The sequence below is a fragment of the Pantherophis guttatus genome, chromosome 4 (genome assembly GCF_059756535.1).
Source record: "Pantherophis guttatus breed Tessera chromosome 4, ASM5975653v1, whole genome shotgun sequence".
Classification (NCBI taxonomy): Eukaryota; Metazoa; Chordata; class Lepidosauria; order Squamata; family Colubridae; genus Pantherophis; species Pantherophis guttatus.
In genome coordinates, this window is record NC_142066.1 from 42,607,699 (window position 1) to 42,626,078 (window position 18,380).

At 37.7% G+C, this 18,380-nt stretch overlaps 1 protein-coding gene across 4 annotated transcripts in view; it reads right to left on the reverse strand.

Moving 5' to 3' along the window:
- Positions 1–2,260: 2,260 nt before the first annotated feature.
- The window catches only part of PLXDC1 (plexin domain containing 1), a 79,143-nt gene continuing 63,023 nt past the window's right edge, over positions 2,261–18,380 (reverse strand). For 2 of the 4 annotated variants that reach the window (XM_087893946.1, XM_034415393.3), the window contains exons 10-14: positions 15,861–15,921; positions 13,201–13,339; positions 10,136–10,168; positions 7,645–7,805; positions 5,110–6,289 (exon numbers count right to left, since the gene is read on the reverse strand). In XM_087893946.1, the coding sequence (XP_087750072.1) occupies positions 6,179–6,289; positions 7,645–7,805; positions 10,136–10,168; positions 13,201–13,339; positions 15,861–15,921 (505 nt within the window). In that variant the 3' untranslated portion in view covers positions 5,110–6,178. Of the gene's footprint in view, positions 6,290–7,644; positions 7,809–10,135; positions 10,169–13,200; positions 13,340–15,860; positions 15,922–18,380 lie in introns of all 4 variants that reach the window. The other 2 variants (XM_034415394.3, XM_034415392.3) reach the window with 2 other exon arrangements.

Sequence of the window (18,380 nt, forward strand, 5' to 3'; positions counted from 1 at the left end):
CATGAAAGGAAGGGTGAAGATAGCCAATTTGGTCTACTCAGTAAGGAACCAGGCTAGAAGGCTAGAAGCTATGACTTCAAGTCCTACCTTAGCCATAAACACCAACTGCATGATTCTGGGCAAGTTGTTTTCTCTCACCCCTAGGAAGAAGGCACATTTTTGCTTTCCTAAGCACTCTTGCCTAATCTGCAGTGTTGCCTCCATTTGTATTGGATTTCAAACTCCACTGAATTTGTATTGCAGCCTCTATCAGTAATTCCATCATTTATCTTGCATAAAAACATTTCAGCATTGTCTCAATGCAGGCTAATAAGAAAAAAAAAGGCGCATGACTTTTTTACTTTTTACTTGTGCGTTTTACTTTGAAATTCCTAAATGGGTCATGAGAGCACTTTGTTCCTTAACATGGCATCTGATAAGGGTGAAAGGAGGGAGAGAAAAAAAAAATTGGCAATATTTAATAGAGCTCGATGGACAGGTACAGTCTATCTGAAACAAGAAATTCCTCCCCCCCCCAACATTTGGCTCTGGAAGCAATTCAGAAAATACATTCTCATATACTATACCAGCTCTGCAAGTTCTCATTCTGGAAAATTATTAAGAAATGAGAAAGTATTAAATACTTTTGCAGCTCAATGGATGACCCAACTTTTACCTTAAACTACACATGAATACAAATAAGCCTATCATAAAATGGGGTCTTACTTTCGGCAACAGGAACAGCTCCTATGCATTGCTACCATTTGCTAATTCTCCTGCTATATATTCCCTTAGGGTAGGGGGAAAAAATCAGCCTATCAGCGTCAGTTTACGTTGCATAATGAAGTAATTAAGCCAAATAAGGCTCAAAAGCCAACTGTGGCTAGTTTTAGTTAAATAACTTAAACTATTACTTAACCATTTTAAATCTGGAACTTTCCCCATCTCTTGTATTGTAAACTCACCTTTTGGGAATCTGTTTAAACTCTGGAACTGAACTATTTGCTGGTATTATATGTGGGATTATGGAAAAGAAAGACATACACTTTAGGTTCTGGTATATATTTCCTCCACATGAGATTTTCCTGGACCCTGTGGCAAAAGGCCAAGACCCAAGTCAGGGGATTTTTTTAGATTCTGAGATTGTAAACAATCCAAACCAGTTATAACACTTTTCATTTGTAAAGTCTCTTTAACAGTTAACCTGTGTCCTGCTGACCATGGGCCATCAAAGGAGTAGAAGTCACTTTGAGATCAAGCCAACCTGAACTCCAGTCAATGATTTGTTGACCCTAACCAGACCATGCCTAGCAAGAGGACCTTTCCTCAAAAGAAGGTTTGTATACCCCATGTGTGGAAACAAGAACCTGTTTTCTTGCTGGTGGAAATAACTGAGAGCTACAGAAAAACACTTGAAAAATCCCTAATGACTCATTAGGTATAGATGAATGTTGAATACTAATAGAATCCTGGCTACCCTACAGTAACCACTAATGATGGTCTTTTAATTCAGTAGCCTTCAATAGGAATCTATCGAGAGAAACTGCAGTCATTTCAGGACCAGTACTCCAAGTTAATTCAAATGAAGCAGCATTGGATTTGGTTAGCCTTCACTAATTGAACGGCTTGCCTGACTGCCGTTCTACTGTACCTCTTCTTGCTAATCATATGCAAAGACTAATCAACACTCCAGCTACAGGATTTCCACCAGTTGAACAGCCATACAACTGATTGAATTCATACTAGGACTCATACTATATTAGGTTAATGAAGCAGGTGGGAATGGTGTAAAAATTGGGTATTTGTCTGTTTGTTTGTATGCTTTAATATGTGTATTTATTATTGATCCCATATATCACAAGACTTTAGTGAACTCCATCAGGTGAAACTCCAGGGAATACTTGCTGAAAACTGGGCATGGCAGATTGTGAAAGTAGTAACTTGTTGGGATAATTGGCTTTGTATTGACCCTTTCAAATAATTTTTCTCTTAAAAATTTTTTATAGCTCCATAGAACAGAGGGATTGCATAGTTTGGAGCATGTTAAGCAAGAGAGCCAACATTATACTGTTGTTTCCTAAATGAATCCCTATTGTATGCTTGTTACTCTATAACCTTCCTTTTTACATTTAACAAGTATCAGTTCCTTTTCCCCAAGCAAGCATCTTTCATAAGGAAATCTAGGGGACAGTTTACCATAGGCCCAAAACAAGTTCCTTCATGAAAATTCAGATGAATCAAAATATGATTTCCCTTATAATAAAAGATAGGCAAAAAATGATCGAAGTGTAGATTTTAGTTTAATTGTATTGGAAGTTATCCACACATATTATGAATGACGGAATGGCTATGCAATCATATTGATATAACACAAATCCATCCAAAGATCAGTCACAATTTTGGTTTTTTATTATGAAACTTGAAGCAATCTGAAAAGTATTTTAGTATTTAATATTATGTATTATTGTAGTATCAACATTGCATTCTATGCAAATGATTCATATTAAATGCTTTGCCTGAAGCTTTCCTACTTCATCTTTCCCAAAATAGAAATGTACTATAAATTCAAGTATGTAGAAAGAAATTAGGCCTTGCATTGCTATGAGATAAATAATATTAACTGAAAGGATTTTTATATACAGAGGAAGTTGCTGCAAGGACTCTTTATAGATCAGATATGCTCAACACATCCAAATTTGGCAATTTCCATGAACATGACCTCTAGCTACCTATATAGTTCCAAGAGACCCATGACCTGGCCTTACACATTATGCTAACCCATGATGTAACAGTGTATTAATAAAACTGAAAGTGGCTGGGTTTGTATAACATACTAAACTTAAATTTCATGATCTGTAGGTCACTATGGCTGAGTTCATGCAACATGCTAAGCAAAACCGAACTTTTATCATGATGTGTGAAACCAGTCTCAGAATAACTGCAGACTCTGGTCAATATTATTATGCATACATTCACATGTTGCACTAAACCAAAATGCATATTTTTAGTTTAGCACACTATGAATCCAAACTCTATAATTTGTATATTGTGGTTCATGACTTAGCATTTTGTGATTTATTTAATGAATCATGGTAAAACAAACTATGAGTTAGTGTGATGTTTTAGCAAAGGAACAAAGTGCTTGATTTTACATTTTGAACTTGAAAATAGGAAATTGCCCCCAAACAAGTTTATAAAACATCCGTGTAAACCAGTATGGGGTGGAGTTAAAGGAATATGGTTTTTTTCTGCCTTTAATTGCATCTTTTTGATTGTGAGACATTTTTTCAAAAACAGTTGTGTGCAATTTTTAGGCCTGTGTTCTCTCTTCATAATACACCTCTTTACAGAAGCATTCTAACAGTTGTGATTAAATAATATATTTAATTATAAATTCTTTATAAATATTTTTCAAGATGGGAATTTGAGATATGTTATTTCATATTTGGTTTTTATTGTTGCTACTTTTCGATCTTTTTAAAAATGTTCAGCAAAGATATATAAAATGCTGGTAATAGCTCCAATTTCACTGCAGCATTTTCTTCAATTTTGCATCGCTGTGCATTTATTTACAATTAAAGTTTGTTCTTGAAGAAACCCCTGGACAGGAAAGCTTAGTCAAACCTCAGTCAGGGAGCAGTATGAAAAGGAGCTGATATAGGATGCATCCCTACATGTAAAATTAGAGGTGATTTCCTCTCTTGTCCCACCTTTAACTAAGAGAGCATGACACATTTATTTTCAATATGCGCAATCTCTCCATGCAATATGGATAGTGTAAAGCACAGGTGTCAAACTTGTGGTGTCACATCGCCATCACGTGATGTATTGCAATGTTTCTTTCCCTTTGCAGAGCTGGAGTGGACGTGGCCTGCAAGTGACGCATCCGGCCTGCGGGCTGTCAGTTTGACACCCCTGGAAAGTATTTAATATCTCTGGGCTAAAATACAGTAAGTTATCTTTAAGATATGACATGCACTAACAAATAAGTTTGGCTAAGTTTCTGGTAGTTAATTAAATTAACATATAATGGATTAGCAATATACTGTCCCTGCTTTTCTCTTTCCCCTGCATATAGCAGCCAATATACATAATAAGCATATATGGGAAATTCAAAATGTGATGAAAGTTATATCCATATGAAATGTTACCTGGAATAAAGGGAGGAAATATGGATTGTGGTCTACTACTTATTGTAATATAAATGGACAGTGTTTCATATTTATGCTCCCTAATTTTGGTTTGCTATCTGTATTAATATGTTGGTGGGAACAATAGAGGCTGACATGGGATGGATGGAGAAAAGACCTGGACTGATAACCAATGTATGTTCTATCTCCTAAATCTTGTTTTAGAATTAATACAAAGCAGGATTTAGTAGGACAGATTTGACTATTGGAAGATACCAAAATAGTATAGACTACTTTTTCCAAATCAGGGAGAAAAATCAGAACCCTTTTTATACCAATGGATGAATTAAAAATGTCTCAGCCAATCAGTGTTCCTTTGCCAGCCAGCCAGCCAGCTTTTTGTTATTGTTTCTTTTGCATCTGAACAAAAAGAATGAAATTCGGTGATTTCATGTTTTTATGATGTTGACAAGCCACTGGGCTGCTTATTATGCTATACTGTGGTAGTCTTTTTACCCCAGTTCTAACATTCAGCCATTGTATCGGGTGGACAGGAGAAAGCAAGCATTCCTGCCAATGACTGTATAAAACGCCAGTGGAGGCAAAATAGTGCTGTTTGTACGATAACATTCACTAATTGTAAATGGGAATTCCCTTCTTGGCAAAACTTTGGGAGTGTTACAAAGCCAGTACTTTGCCCAATGCTAACCCACCAGGATCACTTATGTGCCACAGAGTCAATCTAATCCATGTTCTGAGTTTGATTCCCATCTGGATGTAGTGTGTTTTGGAATGTATGGTTCATGGAACAGCAAATTGTTTAAGTGAGAAATAATTTGCAGCACTCTATTCTATTCTTTTAGAGATGCAGTTACTCTCTTATATAAGGGAAAACAGGAGCAAAATCTAAAGAATCACACAATTTCCAAAACTTTTTAAAAAATTAAATATCCACAATTTAAAATGAGCCTGGAAATGATCCTGACACTTGCAATCCTGATTCCTACCTTCAGTATCATTGTTAATTGAAGCAGAAATTGAATTAGAAGAAAAATGAAGATATGGACATATACAAAAATAAATTTCTAGTCATAAATTTCACAAATTTACTATTTCCTTCATGAAAATAAACATGTCTGCATCCTGTTGAGAAAATTTCCCACTTCGTTCTGCTACAGAAATCTATGTCCACATTTGGCTTTTAAGCCTAAAGAAAGAATACAAAAGACAACTAAATCATAGAACAATGCATAGCAGAAGTCGTATGAGTTTGTTTGGTACAAAGTTGATACATATTTTATCTTCTGACTAGTTCAATGGCAGGTAGAGAAAATTACTGTCAATGGAAATGCCTCTAATTAACCTCCTCCCCTTTGGCTAATTTTATGTCACCATATAAGGCTGCATTTCAGGCCCAGCCCAAACTGAGGTGCTTCATTCAATAATGATGGTGACAAAGCTGAGGTGTTGAAGAGTTCAAGTCAGACCAGCTGTTCCATGGTTCTCTAATTTAAAAAAACCCTTCATATCATTCAAGGAAAGTTTAGCAGGACATCTTCAATCTTAGCTAGAAGGTTGTATTTCCCTCTTTCCTAATCTGTATTTGAAGGAGGAAAACAGTTCCACGCATTATTTTGGCACTGTACATTTACGGTTAGAATGCCTACAAAGGTGGGTTGGGCAGAGGATGTTTCCCATAGTCCATAATATTTATAGATGGCTACACCTGACAATATTCATGCAAGATAGTCAGGTACTATTATCTTCTGCAGTGAAGTCATAACTTTTCTTCATGATTTACCCGTCAGCCCTATGCCACATGTGCCTCCCTTTTTAATCTTTTCAGGCTTCATTTATTTTGATTGTATTTATTTATTATGAAATTTATTGGCCGCCCATCCTATTTCAAAGCACTCTTAATTTATCCATTCCAATCCTCCCTTGGGGCCTCTTCTTAATTTTGCTTGTTTTTCCCTCCCCCACTCCTTCAACTGTGTCCATCAAAAAATAAAACAGTAGATGGGAGACTCTTGATTAAAGGTATAGGAGCAATAAAGGAGGTATACTCTTTAGCACTGAACTGCTTCAACAAAACTGTCCTTTTCCTGACCAGATGGTTCTACTTCAGTGTAAGGTGAGCGGTTTCTGAACTTCATGGTAGGCCACTGATGTGGTCTTCGCTGTAGTGCAAAAAGAAAGAGAAAAGTTTCAATTTGAGAAAAGGAAGTTTTTTGTTAAACATACACACCTCCCCCCCACAAATTTCTATCTACCTTTTATCATGGCTTACTAGTTGCAGTTCTCACCCTCCAATGTTGAACTAGTCTTCTAAAAAATTTTAAGCAGTATTCCCTCTTCAGTGTTATCTTTACCACAACACTATGTGGTAGACCAGGCTAACATCCCCTAGAAAATTTCATCTGAATTTGCATTCCCCTGGATCTTAACTGAATACTCTAGCCGTTGTACAACATAAAATCTTAATCAAGGGTGCTGTTAGGTTTGGGGGAGAGGTTGGATAAAATGCTTTCTGCAGTTACTGACATACTCTAGATCTGTGATGGCAAACCTGTGGCACGCGTGCCAGTGGTGGCATGCAGAGCCCTCTCTGTGGGCATGCATACCGTCGCCAGCTGCTCTTCTGGTTTCTGGTGTGCCAGCTGGTCTTCGCATGCGCCAGAGCACCAGAAACCCAAAAACTAGCTGGCCAGCAGGTCTTCAGGTTTCCGGCACTCTGGCACATGCGGGACCACCTGGCCGGCGCTCATGTGTGCGCCAGAAACCCGAAGACCAGCTGGCTGGTGCGCGCATGTGCACTGGCCAGCTGGTCTTTGGGTTTCTGGTGCTGCGGCAAGCGCGCATGTTCCAGTTTGGGCACTTGGTGTCGAAAAGGTTCACCATCACTGCCCTAGATTATTTTATTTTCTAGTTTTGCTTCCTTCCAAATCCTTTTTTCCAGCTTCTTTTTTTTCCTTTTTTAACTTTTGAAAGAATCACAAAGTGCTGTCACTTCCCACCCACCCCTCCTCTTTTAACATTTCTCCACAAACCTAAGGGTGGGAGAAAGAAGGGTTAAAACAAGTCCTGTTTTAATTTAAGCAACTTTTGTACTGTTAAATTTGCATACCATATACTTGCACCCAATGATTCAAAGTACAAAATTGTTATTGCTCTGAAGCCATAGCAGGCACATTGAAGTGGATAAGACAGGACACAAAGCAGAGCCTCTTGGGACCAGTATAAGTGATAAAGGCTTTACAATACTGGCCATTCATTTTGCCTTTAAAATTCCCCTATTTTGCAAAATGAAAAAAAGAAAAGAAAAGAGGCTTGTTTGTTTTTATCTTGTCTGCTCTGCAGAGATTCTGGGCAACACCAAAGGGGTGCTAATAGATTGCATATATCCTGTGGGATATATAATATTGCTTCCCCGCCCCCCCACCCCCCCACCCCGCTCTAAACTATTTCTAAATCTTAGTAAGTCCAGCTTTTTAACAAGATAAAATATAAACAAGGGACTTATAAACAAGCTCACCTCAATGAAGAACAAAGCAGCACTTGAAGTAGGATTACTGGTGATATAAATGCCAGCAAGAATAATAGCAGCAATCAGAAGAACTGCGAGGAGGATTCCAACAATTGTTCCTGTATGGATTTGGGATCCTCCCTTTTTTGTAGGAACACCATCTTTCAAACCTTCTGGGAAGATTATTGTAAGGAAAAGAGACTTCATAATCTACTTCTCAGTAGTGGCCCTGGCCCTTTGGAATATCCTCTCCCCTCCCATGAAGTCCAGTGGGCTCTAATGCTGTTTATCTTTTCATCAACAAGTTAAAGCTATTCTGTTTGAATGAGATATTGATATTGTTCATGAGCACCTCCTTTATCTACTGATTTGTGGGGTTTTTTTGTATTTAATATTTTATCTTATTGATACATTCCTAGAGTCTGTTAGTACAGGATATAAACCCTGGAAATCAATAGATCAATATACACTTGGTGGAGTTTCTACATTATGTAAAATGAAGATAAAGCAAACACATTATGGTTAGCATGATGTATGAGCACAACCACTGACTGACAATAGTTCCCTATAGTTTTAGGCAAGATTCTGTTCCACTATTAACTGGAGAGAATGCCAGGGATTAAAAATGGTGTGGTTGGGATATTGTTGCCATTCTATGAAAATATAGCTTCATAATATGTGAAACTGAACTCCTGATCTTGGCTGTCTTACTGACTTGCTATTTTAGTCATGCTATCATTCACCTGTTGGACAAGAATCTGGGAGGTTTAAGTACACCTTTAGAAATGCAAGCTGATTGATTGTAGGACATGCCTATCTCTTAGCCCAATGAATCTTGTAAGATTATTGTTGGGGGGGGGGAAATTTGTGTGTAAATTCTTGGAGGAAAAGTGAATCTAATAAACAACATTTTAGTAGAGCATATTAATAGAATTTTTGCAACAATGCAATAATGAAGGTATGTAAGATATATTGAGGTACTGAGGTATATAATTACTGCTCTGAATAAGCTGAACATGCAGAAAATTGCATTTGCAGCAGCAGTACAAGAGAAATAAATTGCTATGGGAAATGTTTTCTTACTATAGGAAATTTGCAAACCTTGTTTTAAATATAGGTATGTAACTATATATCCATTCGTTCATAGAAATAATTCAGAAATAGAGCAGAAAAAGAAGAGAAAGGAGAAAAAGGAGGCAATAGGTAGGATTCAAAATATTTTACTATTGGTTCTGTGGGCTTGGCTTGGTGGGCATGGCAGGGGAAGGATACTATAAAATCTCTACTCCCACCCATTCCAGGGGAAGGATACTGTAAAATCTTCATTCCCTCCCCACTCCAGGGGAAAGCTATTGCAAAATCTCCCTTTCTCCTGATCAGCTGGGACTCGGGAGGCAGAGAATAGATGGGGACGGGGTCAGTCAGAGGTGGTATTTACCGGTTCTCTGAAGTACTCAAAATTTCCACTACTGGTTCTTCAGAACTGGTCAGAACTTGCTGAATACCACCTCTGGAATAACTGGTGAAAATATTAAAATCTACTACCAAAATAACATGATATTCTTTCCCAGCCATTAAAACAATAGCATTAAAACCCAACAAGTTAATGGGATAAACGACATAGTATAACTAAGCTGTAGCAAGGAAACAGAAATGGTGGTGTTAAAGGTATAATCTAGTAGAAGCAAAACCCACAGCAGAAGTGTGGATTGTATAGTGCTATTTGGAACATTAACCAATTATAAAATAAAAAGGGAAAAGTGCGATTTTAAGAGTATTGGGAAGGGTTAGCACTATATTGTAATAATCAAAATAGGAGGTTGCCAAGATCTTGAAAGACAGCTGCCAAATCCTTTCTAAAAGAAAGTTTCTGTTATCTGTCAATTGCTTCTAGTTGCTGCCACCATCTGGTCACTGTAGATTATCAGATAAAACAAAACCATCAACTCAACAACGTGCATCAATCAGGGAAACAGTCTGTTTTTGATAGAGCCTGTCTAGGAGTTTGACATGTTTTAGGAATTTGACATGTCTTGTCTGGTGATTTTGATGCCATAAAAGAATAGAAAAATATTACCTATACAATTTGTGATTGCTTGTCTTTTTTAAAACTTCAATAGTCAGGAAGCAATTTAATTCATTTTGGATACAATGATTTGAGCAGGGAAAGGGGAGCATCAGTTACTCCTGTCAGAGATTAACAAAATGTCTTGAGGTTATTTCCCTCCTTCACAATAACATCACAGACGCCATCTCTTTTATTAAGTGTTCTCCAACATCAATTGAAAAAAATAACTTGAGAGCAGTGTGTGTTATGTCAAACTCCTAAGACATTTTTCTCCAACCAGGTAATCTCCAGATGTGTTGGACTATGTCTCCAATAATTATGTTGGCTAGAGATCTTGAGAACTCTAAATAATCTGTCTGGAGAATGTCAAATTCAAAAATTTGTCCTAGACAGATATATTTTCACAAACTTTAGTCATAAGAAAGCACTTACCTTCTCCTGGATTCTGGTTCAACTTTGTGTCATCTATAAGAACAAAACAAAAACAAAAAAGTGAAAATGAACTAGCATAACAAACTTTTCTTGACAAGTTAGATCCCTCTATGCTGTCTACTAATAATCATTCCAGAAGAAAATCCAGAAGCACCATGATTTAAATTAAGTGTCTGCTTAATTACCAGAGGATTGGGTTCCTCTTAAGATGGTGCAGTTAAGTTACTGAATTAGTCAATGATTTAAATACTGGAAGATACAATAGCAGTTGTGGCTCAACCCCCAAATTTTCAGAAAGAATGGGCAGGCCATTGGTGTTACCCTGTTGTAGAGTACTAGAGATTCTGAGTAAGGCTATTGAAAGGAACAGGAAATATACTACTTTCTCCCTCTGAATATCTTTTTCATACCAAACTCCCCCTCCCCCTATCCAACAGCTGGAAAAGTAGCTGACATTATTTGTTGCTCCACAGAACATATTTCTGCAGCTAAGGGACCCATATGGGTTACAATTACAATTGTTGTGTTTTATGACATTGTGTTTTATGACATTTATGACATTTCTCAATTTTTAAAATATATTTTAATCCTGTCTTTTTTTAATATAATTCAAAGTAGTAAACATGCCAATAATTTCTACTTTCCTTGAGAGAGTGATTAGCCCACAGTCACCCAGCCAGCCTAAGGAAGAACCTAGAGTTCACAGCTCCCAGTTTCTAGGCCAGCACCTTAAATTACTACATCAAATCATTATATTTATCTATTTGTTTTTTATACATTGCTTATGTTAAATGGCAGCTAAGTATTTTTTTTAAAAAATACAATAAATAAATGCAGAAGGAGTTGCCCATAAGTGTTGGAGTTGAATCAGCCCAAGTTTAGGGCTGCTTTGGTGGTAACCTGATTTGAATTCTCATTCAAGATTTGTGGAATAATAATAAAAGGATATGTACCATCGAGAATGCACAAAGTGAAGTTTTTTCAATCTATTGCACTACAGTTCCCATCATGCCCAACCTGCATCATCAATATTTATTTATTATTTATTTATTTATTAGTCATATTTCTATGCCGCCCACTCTCCGAGGACTTTGGGCGGCTTACATCAAAGACAGAATACTAAATATAATGTGACTGCAGCTCTCATAATATCTCATAATATCTTCCCAGCATGGCCTCTGGCTTCAAATGTATCTCTGAGGTCTTTCAAATTCCACAATTTGTTTCTTTTACAAATAAAGACTTGGCACAGCTTTCTGAACAAATTTGCACGACCACATACACATACAGTATGCATACATAAGACTTTGTAGTGATAAAATATAGGTTTTGTGTACATACGTGTGTGTATGGATATGCATTATGCATAAAATGTATGTATGGATTCATACATCAAAAATTTTTTCTTCCCTGCCAGGGTTAAAAAAATGAACTAAGAAATTTCTAGCCTGTTTCCCCCAAAATAAGACATTCCCTGATAATAAGTCCAGTCGGGCTTTTGAGAGCATGGCAATAAGGCCAAGCGCTTATTTCAGGGTTCAAAAAATATAAGACAGGGTCTTATTTTCAGGGAAACACAGGTAGTTTTTCCTCATTTTTTTTTAAAGTCAATTCTGTCTCGAAAGGATTTGTCCTCTCTTTCCTTCATTGCTGAAGGGCAAATATTAATGTTCTTTTTGGTTTAATTTAATTAGCAAATGAAGCAGACACTATTAAGCAGCACACTTAAATCAGTACCTGTCACTAATCTCAGAGGAGAACAAAATTTGGTGCTAATTTAGGCACATTGCACTCATAATCCTGAGAAATAGAATGTTTTTTTAAAATGGGGAAAACTAAGCTAAATTGGAAAGTACAATTGAGACCTATGATGAAATACTGCACAGCTAAGTACTCTAAATGACTTTGCAGGGGTAAGTGTAGTGTAGATTGAGGCTAGTTCGCTGTACCGGTAGCAATTGGTGGCTGGCCATGCCCCCAAGCCGGGCCACGTGGAAGGCAGGCAAGCTTCGCAGAGCTGCGGGGAAGGCAGCTAGCAACGTACTCCCTTCCCTGTGTGCCCTCCTCCTCTCCAGGTGACAGCCAGGGCTTCGCCGCCTCCTCTTTTCCTCAGAGGGGCAGCGTCTGCCTCCAAGTCCTTGAGGAGGGAGGGACATACACAAACACACATGCCCCTGTTGCCCCTTCTCCCCCACTACTTTTGCTGTCGGCTTAAAGTCAATCTGGAAGATCTGGAAGACATTTCCTTACATCACTGCCAAACTCATTGTTGGGAGCATCAGTGATCTAAGGAAACATCTTCTTACACTTCTCCTCCCCATTCCCCCCCTCGTTTTTCCATTTCTGTGCTGGATTCTGCTAATTACACCTTCTCCTTCCCATTCCCTCCCCCCTTATTTTTCCATTTCTGTGCTGGATTCTGCTTCTGCAAGAGAAGGCTCCGATGTTTGCTTGGGTGGTGGAGGGAAACTCAAAGTGTTGTGGGCTTCAGAAGGGCAGAATGAGCTTCAAAATGTGCAGTTCCTGGCTCTAACAGTGAGTGACGTCAAGTTGGCCATGACCACCCAATCACATGACCACCAAGCCACGCCCACAGAACCGGTAGCAAACATTTTTACATTTCACCCCTGCCCCATCTCCTTTGTATGTGAATCAATGCCTATTAAAAAGAGGCAGGGATTAGATCTCATGGTTGTGACCGCCATCTTGATTATTTTCCCCCCTCCTTGCAGAAGAAAGCTTACTTTATAATTCTTCCAAATTTACATATCCTAAGACCTAAGTGATGGTTGTTTTTAAACAGAAGACAGTGTGTTTGCTTATAGTGCAACTAAAACAATTTTGGAAGGTGAGAATTCATAGCTATGAGGAGAGGGGGAAAAAACAAGCAAATCTTAAATCAATTTCATATATGACTTGTAGCTTTCTTGAATGGGCTGGAATGGTGCTGAACAATCTGTAAAAAAATTAAGAGAGCAGGCTGTATAATTTGTAATTAGTCTCTGATAGCCTAAACACACTTGAATCACATGGCATGGCATCTTTTAACCTCACATGGTGCCTACCTTCTGTAGTTAAGATGTCTATAAATTGGGAGGATGATGTGATGGTGTCTTCTGGAAATGGTGTAAAGGGGCTATGATTGGGAGTTGAAGACATATAATGTTCATCCTCCTCAAACTCTGCACAAGTCTTCTCCTCTGACTGAAATGACAACACAAAATAGTTTCTTTGGTTTCACCTGATGCCATTCCTCTTGCTAATAGTAATCACTCCAAGCTTATTAGTTTAAGAACTGCAACAATTCCTCTTCCTCTTCTGTCTTTTTCTTTGTTGGGTCATATCTTTTAAATTATAAATCTAAGAAGGATTATAATACTATCAATCTTCAGAAACTGTATACTAATTTTTTCCTTTGCTACAGAACAAGGTAAAATATGTTTTAAATACCAAGTTTAAATCAATAAACCCCATTTTCTAGTCCCATAGGTTTACGTTTATAATATTCTGGAAACATATAGATATGGAGTCTGCAATCTAATTGTAAAGGCTTAGTCTTCCTCCTACCTCACTCCCAATATAAAATGTTTTTTAACCGTTTGTTTTACTCTGGATATATCTTTTGCCCCTACCCCCCATCTATTCTTAGATGTGTAATGTCAATGTTAATGTCTCTGTAGACTCAGCGTTTTATGTCTTTTCAGTTGGTTCTTCCACATGGTCTTCAGTACCTGGAAATAACTGATGATTGGTTGATAAATTGTGACCACTTTTCTAACACTGTCTTTTGTTTCTTCATCTTTGTCCAGAAATATAATTCAGAGAAGTGCACACTACCTTTTTTGATACTACTTTCTTAAACTCTTTACACTATCAAATGCCCTGGACATCTGGAGCTGATTAAGTGAAATGGATCCAAATAAATATTCTTTATTCTTCATAAAGAATAAATCTTTAATAAATCTCCCATCTAGATTTTTAGCTGAATGCGGTATATAGTGTGTACCAAAAGTCAGATCCTCATATAGTAATCACAATGCAAGTAGTCCTTGACTCACGACTTCAATTGAACCTAACATTTCTGTTGTTAAGAGAGATAGTTGTTTTGCCCCATTGTATGATCTTCCTTGCAATTGTTAAGTGAATTTGGCTTCCTCCTTGATTTTTGTCAGAAGGTTGCAAAAGGTGATCACATCACAGGACACTGCAGCCATCATAAATATGACCCAGTTGCCAATTGTCCAAATTTTGATAACATGATCATGGGGATGTTGCAATAGTCATAAATGTGAAAAATGGTCATAAGTTACTTTCTTCAGTGCCATGATAACTTCGAACAGTCACTAAATGAATGATTGTAAGTCAAGGACTACTTGTATGTTTTATTAACTTTTTTCCCCACAGAAAATATTATTCTACTTAGGAATATTCAAAATTATGGATCAAAAAAGTAAAAAAAAAAATGTTTGGAAGAAAATAACAATTAATTCAAATATTTAAATGTAATGTATATAATAAATTGTTCATGGGACTGACTTTTGGCACACCTTATATCTATTACTTCCATATTCTCTTCTTCTACTTTTATGCTATCTTCATTACTGGTCCACTCTTCAAACTTCAACTGTGTAGTCCAATAGTTTTCCTTTTCTCTTTTCCTAGTTTAAATATCATGGGAATCCCTTAAATAGCAATAGCACTTAGAGAGCTTTACAGCTCTCTCTAAGTGATCTACAAAGTCAGCAAGTTGCCCCCAACAATTTAGGTCCTCATTTTACCCATCTCTGTAAGGATGGAAGGCTGAGTGAACCTTGAGCCTGGTGACATTTGAACTGCCAAATTGCAAGTAACCAGCAGTCAGCAGAAGTAGCTTGCAGTACTGCACTCTAACTACTGTGCTACCGCAGCTTTCCTCTACAATTTTCTTGCATAATCTGTGAGAGTCAGCAGAATTCCATCTTCCTATCTTCACAAACCCAACAAATACGTCTGTGAGATCACATCTTTTTCTCCAGATACTCAACGTAACATACATTGCATTCCCTCCTCAAAGTTTTTCCCCACAGCTACTTGTGACAAGGTTGAGTTGAAAGACAGCAATTGGCCCACAGAACTTTCATAACTGAAAGTGGACCTAAACTCATCTAATCCCTTATCTACCATGCCTAGGAACTCACATTCTTCTCAATTAATGTCTGTCCTGTATGATTCCATGCCACCATCTATCTTTACAACTTTGGCTCAGCTGCAGGAACTTCTTTGAATCTGGTATTTGGGTGGGTATAATATTGTTCTGCTATTTGGAGGCAGGAATTTATCCACTAAAAGGAACTCTCGCTTCATCTGTTTTTTAGCTTCTGAATTTCAATATAGTTTAGGTCCTTATAAGGAAATGCTGACTTGATATGTTTTGCTCCACTCCCTCAAGAAAAGAAAATGAACATGACAAATTTATCTTTTCTCTCGATGAGGTACAAATTCCATGCAAAGCATCTATTTCTTTTTTTCAGTTTCTTTTGTTTCCCTTTAGTGAGGAGTGGGGATGAGGAAAGTGTTTTTTGAAACTTGTTATGAACATTTCGGGTTTGATAAAAATAAAGATGAGTGTGGATCATTTTTTGTGTGGACAGTGGGAACATTGGGAATGCAGACTTGCCCATTGGTGAGCATTAAGCCAGAACTGAATATTTTATCTTTTTACAACTTCATTATCTATAACCATTACTTCTTGGCCGCAACTGTATTCCAGCCACTCTTCACGGTATCGGTCAAGGCCACTGGAGCACCTGCAGAAAAAGAAAACATAAGAGCTGATACTAAAACAAAAATGATATGGTGGTGCTTGTTAGATTATGTTTTTTACTGATAATGTTTTTCCTAAGAAAGCTAGGAAATAGTAAGATATTCTTTGTTTCCTCTTATGACTATGGCTAAACTAAACTAAAGTAGAGTTGTTTATTGTTCAGTATATTGTGGGAATGTAGTATATTATATGCAGGGAACAATTGTGTGCTGTTAATCCCAGTTTAGCTAACTATGTGAACCAAACCTCCAGGTAGCATTTTCTTGCATGCTTCCACTTTGCTGCATATGGGCTGCTTCAGCAAATGTACACATGGAAAACAAATGTAAGTGTAACGCAGAAGAAAGCATATAAGAGCACTCTATTTCTCATGAGGAATTATACCACCACTGCATAGACTAAGATTGGTAATGTTTTCAGTTAGGTAAGTGGGAAACTTTTGAAAGATCCAGACATGAGGGGCTTAACTTGAAGAAATCTACATCAAAGTGCCAGAATTAAATCTTTATGAAGTTATTTTATGAAAAACTGCAGCCACTTTATTCTCTCTGTCTCTCTCTCTCTCATCCTCTCTCTCCAAATTCCTGAGGCTTCCCCCCCCCCCTCAAACCCTAAAATTATAGCTTCCTGAAGAGGCTGTAAACTTTTTGCTAAAAAGGCCTGCTGGCATGTCTGTACCAAGCTACAGTTGCCAGGCCTTCGTAATAACAAGGTTGGCATCAGAGCAAAAATTTGGAGTCTCCATCCTCTGCATACTGTGCTACCAGAGGAAAGCCCTAGGACCATCTGATCCAATCTATGTGGGAGGGCCAACTGATTTTCTGAAGTATGATCTTATCATCAGAATTCCCAGCTGGGTTTAGTACACCAGACACATGGACACCAAATAAATATAACAAACACACAAAAAGGGATTTCTTTAAGGAACTAGGGATTCCATTCCAGTGCAGCTGGGTTTGAAGCATGTAAATGTTCCCTTAGCTATTTTGGACTCTTGGGTCTACCCCAAGAGCAGCACATCCTGATTCCTGCCTCACCACAACCAATGGGGTTGTGATATCCAATGGAGCCCAAACCCAGCCTATTCCTCCTGCATATTCATTAGACTGTGATTTACTGCTGCTCTGAGGAGCTTGGGAGGCAAAAGATGTGGCAGAAAACCAGTCTCTCCCAACACACTCAAAAGTCATGAATTACATGTTCACATGTGGATTGTTCCTGATACAAAGGTGCCCAGGAAGAAAAGAACCTCATTTCTCATGTCTGCAGAGCAATCAGCTGTTGCCTTGCAACTCTACAATTTTAGGCAGCCTGTTGAGCATGTTGGGAAGTATCCTGTAGCAGATGTGGGTATTGATAGGATTCATCATTTCCATCTTCATTTCTGAATGCTTCAAAGAAAGTATATTTTTTCTGGAATCTTCTTGAATTTTTCTTGAAATTCAAGTTAAAGTTAACGCATGGATATGTATCATAAGGGCATAAATCTAATGGATCTCTTGTTTTAGTTAGTCATAAAAAGGTAAAGGTAAAGGTTCCCCTCGCACATATGTGCTAATCATTTCTGATTCTAGGGGGCGGTGCTCATCTCTGTTTCAAAACCGAAGAACCAGCGCTGTCCGAAGTTGTCTCCGTGGTCATGTGGCCGGCATGACTAAATGCCAAAGGCGCACAGAACGCTGTTACCTTCCCACCAAAGGTGGTTCCCTACAATTTTTCTACTTGCATTTTTTATGTGTTTTCGTACTGCTAGGCTGGCAGAAGTAGTTAGTCATAGAGCACATTATTTCCTCATTTCTCAGAGTGCATAACAAAAGTGTATCTACTTTATCAGGTATATTACTCGGGACCATATAAACAAGGCACCCTACTAAGCTAGCTAAAAAGCTGATGGAAAATACTGTGTTTTAGAAAGATACTGCATTTACTACCAGAAAAAATGACTACGTTTTATTTGTTGCACAAATGGATTAGTGCTTTTGTTATATTTATATTACATTTATTATCATCCCTCCGGAAATTAGACTGGCCCCCACTCTGACACTCTTTCAGTAGGTCCTGAAGATCTGATTCTGCCAGCGGGCCTGGGGAACCCAGTGCAGGATAGAGCCCTTTAAATGGCTGATACAAGTGTGTCTTGTTGCTGGGGTGGGTTGGGGGGGAGGCTTATTTTATTATGTGTAATTTTAAATTTTATTTCTTTTATATTGTGTTTTTATTTCCTGTAAGCCGCCTTGAGTTGCCGTGAGCAAATAGGTGGCAATATAGATTTTCCAAATAAAAAATAAAATAGAACTGGAGGACAGATGTTGAGGGCCTCACTCCACAGACAGCAAGAGACTCTCAAAATATATATATTATATATTTTTATATATTTTTATATATTTTTAAATGTTTTAATATTTGTATTCTATGTTTTTTATCTTGGCTGTACACCGCCCT